This window comes from Rhincodon typus, chromosome 31 (assembly GCF_021869965.1).
Source record: "Rhincodon typus isolate 14 chromosome 31, sRhiTyp1.1, whole genome shotgun sequence".
NCBI classification, from domain to species: domain Eukaryota; kingdom Metazoa; phylum Chordata; class Chondrichthyes; order Orectolobiformes; family Rhincodontidae; genus Rhincodon; species Rhincodon typus.
In genome coordinates this window covers 25,292,168-25,305,544 of record NC_063362.1, presented here as the reverse complement: position 1 = coordinate 25,305,544, position 13,377 = coordinate 25,292,168, and the positions used below count along the sequence as shown (strand labels likewise).

At 40.8% G+C, this 13,377-nt stretch overlaps 1 protein-coding gene across 8 annotated transcripts in view; it reads left to right on the top strand.

Annotated features, from left to right (window-relative positions):
- The window catches only part of LOC109918601 (rho guanine nucleotide exchange factor 10-like protein), a 184,708-nt gene that overhangs the window by 117,143 nt on the left and 54,188 nt on the right, over positions 1–13,377 (top strand). For all 8 annotated transcript variants that reach the window (XM_048615132.1, XM_048615131.1, XM_048615133.1 and 5 more), the window contains 6 exons: positions 1,210–1,316; positions 3,842–3,919; positions 4,578–4,757; positions 5,017–5,133; positions 7,991–8,083; positions 9,159–9,329. In XM_048615132.1, the coding sequence (XP_048471089.1) occupies positions 1,210–1,316; positions 3,842–3,919; positions 4,578–4,757; positions 5,017–5,133; positions 7,991–8,083; positions 9,159–9,329 (746 nt within the window). The remainder of the gene's footprint in view (positions 1–1,209; positions 1,317–3,841; positions 3,920–4,577; positions 4,758–5,016; positions 5,134–7,990; positions 8,084–9,158; positions 9,330–13,377) is intronic.

The following is a 13,377-nucleotide window of genomic DNA, read 5'->3' as shown; positions in this document are numbered from 1 at the left end:
CCTAAGTAGCCCAATTATTGATGACCACCTTCACCTCTCCACAAGAGTCTGAGTGAGAACTGCGCAAGGCAGCTAGTGTCAATGGAACAGTCCACCAGCATCTATTTTAAAACACAGGCTGGTGCTAAAGATTTGACCTATTGTGAGAAGATTGATACCATTTTTTCCCACCCAGATACCATCGTTCAGCCTCTTCTGCAATGTTAGTTTATAAGTCTGTTTGGTATAAATACCCATTCAAATGATCTAATCTATGCAGTGAGGGTTTCCTGCTCAGCTATAATTTGTGACTTCCTTATGTAATCTTATTAACTTGTTCCAAAAATAGAAGCCCATCTTTTAGGGAAGCACTTGCTGTCGGAGTTGCATTTTGAGCTGTGTTGTTGACAAAGAGCCGACAGAAATTGTCATTTTAAAAATGCTAAGTTTACCGTAGACCATAGATCTATACAGAGGCTATCTGTTTACATGAGTGAAACAAGATAACTATGATTTTGGATATAATTTTTTTTTTTTTTTTTTTTGTTTCTTGGCCTTCTCTTTAATTTCTGAATCATACTGACTATTTCCAGGAATGAGAGCTGTTCTCATCTATAGCAACCATTCTTCATCTTTGTATAAATTTTCCCAATGAAAGTTAGCAACTGGTTTCTGTCCTTACCCATCTTGAATCTGAACAGCTCATGAGATGACAGCTGACAGGAAGCTTGGCTGATTTTATTTTTAAAATAAAAGTTCTTCATCCCTTGCTCAGAGGTGATGAGGCTACTGTAGCATTGTGCACATTACTCTGGTGGCATCCTAGCCTGGTCTGAACTCGCGAATCTCTTTATAAACAAAAAGCAAATAAACTACAGAGACTGAGAATTTCAGTACATAGGCTGGGTGTTGTCAATATTTTCTATCGGAATAGCATCTACAGAGAGAAGAGATGAGTTCACATTTCAGACATAGACTCTTTAGTGTGGGAGATATTAGAGATGGAACAACAAGAAGAAAACAGAATAACGAGAAAGTTGAGGGAAGAAGAACTATTAATCACCAGTTTGAACTCTGACTTCTTTTTCCATTTTGTTCTGTTCCTTGTTAAATGCCATTTATCTTTAATATCTTCCATCTCCTAATACATCCATTTTATGAAAGAGCAGCGTATTATTGGGTCACTTCTAGTGTTTGACATAGTTTTGAATCTTTATTTTCTTCTTCCAGATCAATATGAGGAGGATGATGCTGGATACCTTGATGTTCAGGTATCAGACTCAAAACATCCTCCACCAGAGCTCGGTCCCATGCCTGCAGGGCTGACCCCTCAACAGGTCTGTAGCCTTGAATACTTCAACTCTGCATCCTTTGATACCTCTTTATTTTTTTTGCACAGCTCAACAGCTACGTCATTCAAAGTGGGAATGTCCCAAGATTATTAAACTGGTTGATCTCTGCCTGATCAGGAAACTTGCAATTGGTCTTGCCGACCCTGGTTACAAAGGTGGAAAATCTGAGCTTTCCTGCTGTTGTTTGCTGCATAGCAATTCCTCACCATTCAGGCTTGTGTGAGGAGGATGGGCACATAGTTTCCCAGTTGGGGAAAAATAAGGCAGAGAGCGAGTGAGGGACTTGTTCCCACCTTTCTGACAATTGTGCTCTTGAGTTGATCTTTACAAGGAGGTCACTTATCGTTTTATTGATTTGGCCTTTCTCTACATTTCTGACTTCATCCAACCAATACTAGTGACTTTTCTTCACTGTAGTGGCTTATTCGTTTGATTCCGGATGCTCATTTATAAGGGATAATTTTCTGTACTCTTACTACAGGTAAGAGTAGTTCTGGTTTTAGATTTTTAAAAAAAAATCCTTCATGGGATGAGGGCGTCGCTGGCTAGGCAGCATTTATTGCCCATCCCTAATTGCCCAGAGGGCAGTTCAGAGTCAACCACATTGCTGTGGGTCTGGCGTCACATGTAGGTCAGATCAAGTAAGGATGACAGTTTCCTTCCTTAAAGGACATTAGTGAACCAGGTGGGTTTTTTCTGACAATTGGCAACGGATTCACGGTCTTCATTAGACTCTTCATTCTAGATTTTTAAAAAGTTGAATTCACATTCCACCATCTGCCGTACTAGGATTCGAGCCTCAGTCTCCAGAACATTACCTGGGTCTCTGGAATAACAGTCCAACGACAATACCTCTAGACCATCAGTTCCCTTACAGAGATGGAGGGGCCTTTATCTGCTTTTGAGGGTTGCAATATTTGTTTCATCTGAGCAATAGGCCATCTGTACAACCTTGACAAAAAAGCACAAGAAAGTGGAGAAAGGCATTGACCATGCAACCTATCGTGCTTGCTGTGTGATTCAGTATGATCATGGCTGAACTGTGGCTTCAGCTTCCCTTTCCCACCTGCTTCTTGTAATCCATGATTTCCTGAGCGTCTAAGATCTTAACTGTTCCAGCCTTCGATGTATCCAATGAGGCAGCATCCAAAACCCACTGAAGTTAGGATTCCAAAGGCGCACAGCCCTTTGAGTGAAGAAATTACTCCTTAGTCCAAAACGATTGCCTCTTATCCGGGGATTGTGCCCCTGTGTTTAATTCTCCAGCCAGCAAGAACAACTTCAGTATCTGCTTTACTAAAGCCTCCTCAGAAACATGAATGTTTAAATGAGATCAGCTGTTTTGCCTCTAAACTCTAGAGAATATGGACCCAATTTACGAAGTCTGTCATGATAGGACAACCCCCTCAGCCCAGGGAGCCATCCTGTGAACCTTCACCTGTACTGCCTCAAGTATATCCTTTTTTAAAGGCGAAGACCAAAAATGCAGATTTCCATACGTGAACGTGCCAAGGTCCTGTACAATTGTAGCAGTGTGTCTTTATTCTTATACTCCAATCCTTTTGCAATGAAGACCAACATGCAATTTCCCTTACTTGCTGTACCTGCATGCTGTACCTTTCTCTGCTCTTTCTAAGAGTGTACCCAAGTCTCTCTGAACAGCAACACTTCTGGATTTCATCCCCTTTGAAGGAACGTTCTGCCATTCTTAAGACCCAACTGAATAACCTCACACATTCCCTACATTATACTCCATCTGACACCTTGTTGCCCAGGTACTGAATCTGTCTGTTTCCACCTTCAGGTCCTCCTGCCAGCCTACATTTCCACCCAGTTTTGTAATGTCAGGAAACTCTGATTCATAACTCTCTCTGTCTAAGTTGTCAGTATCGATTTTATAAGTTGTTGAGGCCCCAGAGCTGATCCTTGCAGCATTCCCCTTGTCATACCTGTCAAGTTGGAAATGCCCCAATCGTGCCTACTCTTTGTTCCCTGTCCTTTAACCAGTCCTGTATCTATTCTGGTATATTACCTCTAACTCCATGAACCCTGGTTTTGCCTGTCATGCTTTTGTGTAGCACTTCATCAAATGCTGTTTGGAACTTGATGGATTACATCTACTAATTTCCCCTTCACCTACTCTACTACCATATATTCAAAAACTCAAATTTTAAGTGTCTGTTGATCACTATATCCCTTTTTATAAACTATGCTGATGCTGGCCAACCATACAATGTTTTTTTTTAAGCACATTAAGATGCGATAGATATTATAGATTGCATTAGTTTTCTCTGTTAACTGATGTCAAGCCAGAGTTCTGTTTCTCTCTCTCTACCTCCTTTTTTTTTTGACTTTATGATTTTGCCACCAGCTACACTATTCCTCTATCATAGTTCCTCCTTACCACTCATAATTTCTTGGTGTGGCGATTGTAGTGTGATACTTACGGTTCTTGGAAGATCCTTCATTGACTGTAAATTGGTTTGTGGTATGTCCATCTTTCCTTACAGATTGTGCGAAGGCATATTTTGAGCTCTATTGTGCAAAGCGAGCGGAGTTATGTTGAGTCTTTAAAGCGGATATTGCAGGTAAGATTTTGGAATTCTCTAATATGCCATGCTTAAATTCCATGTCGTTAACGGACAAAGACCAAAACGAAGCGACATGACTTTGTTCAGAGACAGACCTTTTGTCAAACAATGTTTGTGAGGGTCGTGTGGCAATTCTGGTAAAAGGCTTTGTGCAGTAACCGAGGTCGGGACAGGTTGGGCTGAATGGGCTGTTATTGTATCATTATATCTTGTGTTTATTCAGGAATCATGCAACATTCTAAATGTACCTGCACAGCTTGGACTTGCAAAGGTGCAAGAAGATAGCTTAGCATCACCTTCATGGCAATTTGGAATGGGCAATAAATCTTGGTCTTGCCAGTGATACCCACATTGCCTGAATGAATAAACTTCTGAAGCCACCAGGATGTACTTGTCTCAAACTTATCACCACATGACCAGACTTTCATAACTGGGCAGCAAGCAAAAGTGAAAGGATGACACTCTGATTGCAATTCGTCACATATTGTGAATCAAGGATCATAAGTGCCACAAGTTGGGGACCACAATGCTCCATTTCTTTACCACAAGCCGTCGAACACACACTGACAATCTAATCCCTGACGAATCTGTATTATCCTAACTGAAAGAATTTAATGTTTCTGAGCAGTCACACTTTTCCTCCTCTTTCTCTCAGGAGTACAAGAAGCCATTGCTGGAAGCAGAGCCAAAGTTGTTGAGCATGAGGAAGCTGCGGGTGGTCTTTTACCGTCTGAAAGAAGTTCTTCAGTGCCACTCGATGTTTCAGATTGCCCTGTCTTCACGGGTAGCTGAGTGGGATGTCTCGGAGAAAATTGGAGATCTCTTTGTGGCTTCGGTGAGTAAGAGCATCTTTACGGTCTCTTACATCCCCACCCATGTTCAGTGTACTCCCTGGGGCCAAAGTGAGCTGGCTTGGCTGTGATGAGAGAGTCCAATGCTTTCCTAAAGCACCACTTGGGTGTTCATAATACTATTGAGGGTTTGGTTTACAGCAGCACAAGAAATGCACTTTATTCATGTTGACTACAAATTGCCATCCTAACCTGCAGCTGCAACTCTGTGGAATTTACACCTTTTTTCTTGTTTGCTTGCAGTTCTCAAAGTCAATGGTGCTTGATGTATATAGTGACTATGTGAATAACTTCACCAATGCTATGGCACTCATTAAGAAGGCTTGCCTGACTAAACCAGCTTTTCTGGAATTCCTGAAGGTGAGTTCAGCTACAAGGGGGACTTCCTTTCCCTGTAGTTGATCATTTTGCCTGTGTACTTTTCAGCCAATTTGCAAGTAGTTTTGTTCAACTCCTCATGAGTATAATGACTGTCAAAAATGTGAAAACACATGAAAAAAAACCCAATATTTTCTCACTTAAAAAAATGAATTTTCTTGGGAGCCATACAAAGATACTCAAAGGGATCATCTGATACTGATCTTGAGCATGAACTGAGGCTAGCTGTTTAATGTTTGCTGTCCCCTCCAAATTCCTGTTAAACAAATTCGAGATGGATGATGAAGTATCGAACTGCACTCACATCCTTTTCTTGATAGGTCAATGCAGAGAATGCTGCATTTCATATCTCTACCTCCTAATGCACACCAGTAGTATCTCAGCAATCCTTTTCTATATTGGTTCAGTTTTAATAGAACAGATGTAATGATTTGGGTGGCATGGTGGCTCAGTGGTTAACACTACTGCCTCACAGTGCTAGGGTCCCGGTTCAATTCCACCCTTGGGCAACTGTCTGTGTGGAGTTTGCACATTCTGCCCATGTCTGTGTGGGTTTCCTCCCACAGTCTGAAGATGATCAAGTTAGGTAGATTGGCCATGCTAAATTGCCCATACTGTGCAGGCTGGGAGGATTAGCCATGAGAAATGCAGGGTTACAGGGATAGGATAGGGATGCTCTTTGGAGGGTTGTTATGGACTCGATGGGCCGAATAGCCTGCTTCCACACTGTAGGGATTCTCTGATTTCTAATGCCCGAAAGGTCATGATTGCATACTGGTACATGGATACAATGTGATTGCTGTCAGATACATTATGTTGTTCTCTCAGCTTGCTTAATCTTCCATCACTCATTTCATTTGATCCCAAACGAATCAATTAATTATAACTTATAACTTAGAACAATTAATCTGCATTTTCAGATGAGATCTTACAGTAAAAATGGCAAGTTTGTCTGTTTCTGTAGGTTATGCTTCCTCAACCCGGAATTGAACCCAATCTACGGTAGTGAGGAATCCGAATGACTAGACTGCCATGGAATGATAGCTCCCTTTTTAATTATCTTTTGAACTATATTAAAGAAGCAAATAAACTAATGAATAAGCAGATTGTTAAATTGACAAATTAAGTAAGGAACAGCCAAGGGCGCTGTAGCAAAATCTGAAGACTATAAAGAGCACTTACCGAATAGAAATGCTATCAAGGCTGCTAATTGACTCCAGACCCTCGGTGCCCACTGGTCGCAGAAACTTCAAGCAATGCCAGTGGAAATCGCCTGCTTCCTTTCCTAGCACACCTGGACTCAAATGTAGCCATGGCAGTGGGACAGGCACTGAGGCTGAATGGCCACTCCCTCAACCATCCACTGCTTGTACCTGTCAGTAGATTCTGTGGCCAGGCTAATGAGGAGGGATCCATTTTATCACTTCTTGTGTAGAACTAAACAGACCATTAACTAAATTAACAAACTGACAACCCCTTAAAGGGGAACCCAAGCCAAACATTATGATGCAAACATATCTAATTGGCTGAAAATATAATTTCTGATGCACAGGCCCTTTTTATATGTGCTCGAGATATCTAATTAATATCCTCCACTGTCGATCTTTCACCTAAACAATACAACTAACTTAACACTAGCATCTCACCATCTAGTCTCAAGGCCATTGAAGCCATCTATTGTACCTCTTCTTGCTAAAACTTGGCTAGGTTCAGCTTCTTCATCACAGATGGTCCTTCAAACCTGTTCCCTGTGGCTTGGTGCCATACCAGATACAAACAAGCAGAATTTATTTTGTTTTGAGATAACAAGGTGTAGAGCTGGATGAACACAGCAGGCCGAGCAGGAAAGCTGACATTTCGGGCCTAGACCCTTCTGAAGATTTTCTGAAGAAGGGTCTAGGCCCGAAACGTCAGCTTTCCTGCTCCTCTGATGCTGCTTGGCCTGCTGTGTTCATCCAGCTCTACACCTTGTTATCTCAGATTCTCCAGCATCTGCAGTTCCTACTATCTCTGATTTATTTTGTTTTGGAAAGGAAAGGAGTTGTGACTGTCTTCCTTTTATAAAAATTAAATGTCCCCATTTGTGGTTTTTTGACATGCTGTGAGGTTTCTGTTAAAACGTTCAAATGTACCATTTAAAATACTATCGGTGAGGAATCCTTGGAATTGATTCCACTAGGGGGCAGCAAGTCCAATCTTTTGTGTCTCATTGTAACAGAAAGCAGCTGGTTTGGAAAGTGCAAGTGTTCCATTGCTCATTTAAATGAATTAATGCCGAGTTGTTAAACATTTCATGTCCTATATTAATCTTCCAAAGAATGTGATATCTAATTCAGCTGCTCCAGTTGCATTCTGTTCGTTTTTACAGAAGCAATTAATTGTATTGTGGCTCTCTTCAGATGTGCTGTTAAAACTGAGAGGGTAAGTCAGGTGGACTGCATTATCTCCTGGTCCTGTGCATTCCTTTGTGTATCAGAAATGAAAGTGGCTTTCCTAAAATAAAACTTGTGTTCTTCTGGTTTATTTCCCTTTGCTACTCTTGCACGTAACTGCAGAGTCCAGGTGGAAAATATGATTCCGTTTCCTTTGTCTTCCTATCTTGGAGAATTGGTTTTTGGGCAGGGATTGCAATTATGGCCCTCGGAACTTCGAACATATAGCACGATATTGATGTTACACAATGTTTCCTTCCAGTGCTAATATGTAAAGTAGCCTTTTGGAAGTGCAGAAGATCCAACAGGAAACTTGTGCTATATGTTGAGAACACATTTTGGCAAATGGTATACGTAATGGAAGTGGGCAAACGGGTGACTTACTGAGTTTGTCTGATCTTTCACAGCGGAAGCAAGCCTCTAACTCTGACCGGATAACACTCTATGGGTTGATGGTGAAGCCAATCCAACGATTCCCACAGTTTATTCTGTTACTTCAGGTGAGGGCAAATTAAACCCGACTGTGACTATCTCCTCCTCCGTTCTAATCAATTCGGTTAAAATAGTGAAAAAACTCTGTCCTGTTTAAATGTGTAAATTCATGGCCTGCACAGCCTTGTTCCATGGGTGTGCAGCTGAATCTCTGGTCTGCACTGAGTTAGTTTGAACTCACCAATGGCTGTAGCTTTGGGATGTTAGTGGCGACCAAGAGTGAGAAAAATTGGACTTCTTGCTCCTGATGGCCAGAACTATCCAAGATTAGCGAGAAACAAGGTTTTAGGTTCAACACCATTGCACGGTGATGCACTATGGGTAGTTACCTTCAAATGTAGACAGAATGAGGCTTACCATCTACCACCTACTTAAAACCCATCAAGTCTAGGTTTACATATATGAACCCAAAGGAATTGATATATTTTACAGGGAAAATGAAATGCAATGAATTTGAAGTCCAGTGTCTTGATGATTCTATGACTATAATTATAGTTCCTTGGGCCATTATTTCCGGTGGATGAGCACGACAAAGCTGGGTTTTTAAAATTCATTCTTGGGAGGAGGGTGTCGCTGGCTAGATCAGTATTTATTGCCCATCCGAGAGGGCAGTTAAGAGTCAACCACATTACTATGGGTCTGGATGGCAGTTTTCTTCCCTAAAGGGCGTTAGTGAGCCAGATGTTTTTTCCAAAAAAAAAGTTTTGTGGTGATCATTAGACTCAATTCCAGATTTTTTAAAAAGATATTGAATTCAAATTCCAACATCTGCCATGGCAGGATTCAAACCTGGGTCTCCAGAACATTATCTGGGTCTCTTGGATTAACAGTTCAGCAAAAATACCATTAAGCCGTTGCCTCCCCTTGGAGAGTGCACGGACGTTAAACATTTAAGAAATTGTGAAATCTCATTTCCATTCCTTTGTTCTACATTTGATTTTTGACTTGATTTCTCCTGTAATTCCTCACCAAGGTTCTGTTGAACAGATATATCTGAATCATTCACCTGCCTTTTAACTTTTGGACGCTAATGGTTGTATTCTTGCCTACTCTAATTCTGACTGCCCATGCCGCTGGTCCCAGGACATGCTGAAGAATACACCAAAAGGCCATCCTGACCGGCTTTCTTTGCAGCTTGCCCTGACGGAGCTGGAAACACTGGCCGAGAAGCTCAATGAGCAGAAGCGGGTGGTGGATCAGATTGCAGAAATTCAGCAGCTGGCGAAGAGTGCTGGAGACCGCAACCTCAACAAGGTCAGAAACATTGGTGACCTAACTGGCTTTATGTAAACTCATGTAACCATCGGTCAGTCGCGTCTCTACCACACAATCCATGTTAATAGTGAAACAAATTGTGGACAGTCCTCCAGGTCTACACTGTTATGAAAATATTTGCAAACTAGACAAAGTGACAGTCGCTAACACTAGATTTGCAACATAGTGAAATTAAAACGTTTGATGGCCCTAAAAATTGCTCGTAATCACACTTTAAGAATAGCAGATATCTGACACCAAATTTACAACTTAAAACAGAAGTTAACAATTTATTAATACCATAATTTCAGTAAATATAAAAGATAATATAGTTAATGTCAATTATTTGAGCCCAATCTTCTTTGATTATAATCCCCACTTTCACATAATGACAGACATCGGTAAGGGATAAATTAGAAAGAAAATGAGAGTTGTAATTTGCCAGTACTGTAACCATCTCAATGATGAGTACATGTTTTAATGGAATCCTTGAATGATTTGTTGTATTACAGGCACATGGGATTGTATCTTGCTTGAATTCTGAGGTCCTGAGTCAATGCAAACAGCTTCCAGCTGTTATCTAAATTAAACTCCATCTGCCACTTCTTGGCCTATTGGTCCATCAGATCAAGATCTCTATATAATCTTAGAAAACCTTTTTCACTGTCCACAGACTTACTAACCATGCCTCCTATATTCTCATCCAAATCATTTATATAAATGACAAACAACAGTGGGCTCTGAACCAATCCTTGCGAAACACAGCTGGTCATAGGCCTCCAGTCAGAATAACAACCTTCTATTACCACCCTCTGTCTTCTACCATCAAACCAAGTTTGTTTCCAATTGGCTATCTCTCCCTGATCTCATGTAATCTAACCATACTAACCAGTTTACCATGAGAGACCCTGTTGAAGGCCTTGCTAAAGTCCATGTAGACAACATCTACCAGTCTGCCTTCATCTATCTTCTTGGTAGCCTTTTCAAAAAGCTGAATCAAATTTGTGAGACATAATTTCCCATACACAAAGCCATCCTGACTATCTCGAATCAGTGCTTACCTTTCCAAATGTATGTTGATCCTATCTCTCGGAATCTCCTCCAACACCTTACCCACCACTGATGTCAGACTCACTGGTCTGTAGTTCCCTGGTTTTTCCTTGCAGCCTTTCTTAAGCAATGGCACAACGTTAACCACCCTTCAGTCTTCCAACACCTCACCCGTGATTATTGATAATACAAATATCTCTGCAAGATGCCCCACAATCATCTACCAGTGTTCTGGGATATACACGATCAGGTCTCGGGGATTTATCAACCTTTTATACGTTTTAAGACCTCCAGCATCACCTGTTGTGTAATTGTTTTTTTTTAATAAATGCCTGAGTTCCCCAGCTTCAGTATCCTACCCACAGTAAACACCATTTTAGACCAAAGCATTGCTGCAAGTTTGCTGTACTATTGGAGAGAGCAATTTTTGCCTGAGATGTTAGACCGAGGCCACCATTCAATGGGATCATGGCTGATCTGTGGCCAACTTCATGTACCTGTTTTTGGCCCATACCCCTTAATACCTTTGCTGTACAAGTATTTCTCTATCTCAGATTTAAAGTTAACAAGTGAACCAGCATTCACTGCCATTTGTGCTAGATTTCCAAACTGTTCCTCCCCTTTGTGTATAGAAGTGCTTCCTAGTATCCCTCCTGAATGATGTGGCCCTGAGTCTCTCACCTTGCCCCCTAGTTCTAGAATCCCCAACCTGTAGAGATAGGCTAGATAAAGAGAAACTGTCTTTTCCTTTTAATATCTTCAAGGTTTCAATCAGATCATACTTTAACTTTCTAAATTTTAAAGAAAAAAGTACAAATTTGTAAAATCTCTCATGGCTTGATTCCTGATGTCTAGGTATCATTCTAATAAGCCTGCATTGTACTCCCTTCAAGGCCAATTCATCCCTCCTAAGGTGTGGTGTCCAGATCTGCTCACAATACTCCAAGTGAGTTCTAACCAGGATTTTGTATAACTGCAGCCCTGTACTCTAGTCTTCCAATTACAAAGGCCAGCATTCCATTAGCTTTCTTGATTATCTTATGCCCGTGTTTGTGACATTTTAAAGATCAGTGCATCTAAACCCCTAAGTCTCTTTGAAAATCCGCTGTATTTAACTTCATACCACCTTGAATGTACCCTGAACTATCATTTTTGGTCCAAAGTGGATGACCTCACTTGCTTACTCCATCTACCACGGTTTTACCTTTTCATTTCGTCTATCAATATGTCCTTTGTAACTTTATGCTGTCATCTACACTGTCTACAATGCTGCCTAACTTTGTGTTGTCAACACATGTTGATATGTAACTTTCTATGCAATTGTCCAATTTGTTGTAAATGTGAATAATTGAGGCCCTAACACAGATCCTTGTGGTACACCACAGGTGTCACATCCTGCAATTTGAGTACCTACCCGTTATCCCTAATTTGTCACCTGCTACTCAACCAGTTTCCCAGCCATGCCAACAATTGTCCTCAATTCAGTGGGCGTCTAGCTTAGTTGACAGTTTCTTATGTGGAACTTTTTTCAAATGCCTTCTGGAAGTCCATATAAACAACTTCAATAGACATTCCCCTGTCCACTGTCTTAGTCACCTCTTCAAAAGAAATTAGGTGAGGTTTGTCAGGTGTGACCTACCCATCATGTATCCAAACTGGCTCTCCCTTATTAACTGAATTTTTAAGGTTTTCAGTTACCCATCCTTGATTACAGACTCCTAACAATTTCCCTATCACATATGTTAGGCTGACAGGTCTGTAATTTTCTAGTTTTCCTCTTCTGCCGTTCTTTGAAAAGTGGAGTGACGTGCAGCTTTCCAGAAGGATAACCCCTTTATCTAAGAAGCTGTAAAAGATTATAGTTAGGGCATCTACAATGTGCTCCTCTATTTCCTTTAACACCCTGGAATGGAAACCATTGGGTCCTGGGGATTTCTCTCTTTAATTCCATGAGTTTCCTAATTACTGCCATTTTACTTGCATTAGTTTTATTCAGTCCCTGTTCTCAATCTACTGTAAGTTTCCTCGGGACTTCTGGCAAGCTGTCCTGCTTTCTATTGTAATTACTGAGGCAAAGTAATTCATTAACCTGTCTGCCATTTCCCCATAGTCATTGACAATCTTTATTGAGCCAACATTGCTCCTGACCACCTGCTTTTCATTTTATGTAACTAGAAAATGTCTTATTGGTTTTGGTGTCCCCAGCAAGAATCCTTTCACAATTCCTTTTAGAGGTACATATAAGCTGCTTTGTGGCCCTTTGCTTGTCTTTGCATCTTTCCCATTCAGCAGGATTTGTGCTTTATTTTGCATTTCTATAAGCCCTTTCACTTAACTATCTCTTATCATTTCAGTTGTCTGTGGCTATTTTATCTGTGAAGTGGAGCTTTCCCTCTCGGGTATAAACTGGTTTTGTATTCTGTTAAACATCCTCCACTGGTTTTCAGGTGTTTTACCCAGTAGCAGATTTTCCCAGTTTACCTTGTCGGGTTTTAGGTGGGTTTTTGAAAAAAAATTGCACAACATTATTTTAGTAGTAGCGGGGTGTCTTGACCAGTGTATGTCCAACAGCCGGTCCTGTTGAAGCTGAAGCTGAGGCTGTGGGATGATCACGTTATTTGTTTGGAATTATCCCAGTCTCTTGTATTTAAATTGCTGCAGACTGTAAAGCTCTTCAGACATCGTTGGTCATTAAGGAGCAATGTAAATGCAAGCCTCTCTTGGTACAGAGGCAATGTGAAGGGGAGATAGCAGGAGAAAGGAAGATCTTGGGATAAATTACAAACAATTTCTTTTAATTATCCACTTATCATCCCTCCTTCAGGCTAGCCTTCTAAATTTTGTCTATAGGAAGTCTGTTATTTTAACTGGCTGAGCTCTGAAGAGGAGCTCAATAGCAGATCCTAAGAGTGTAGATTGTCTGTTGTAAAGCTGTTAGAAACTAGGGTAAAGGGTTTAGAAATTTGGAAAATTATATTTTGTGCAGTTGCTTTTGTTA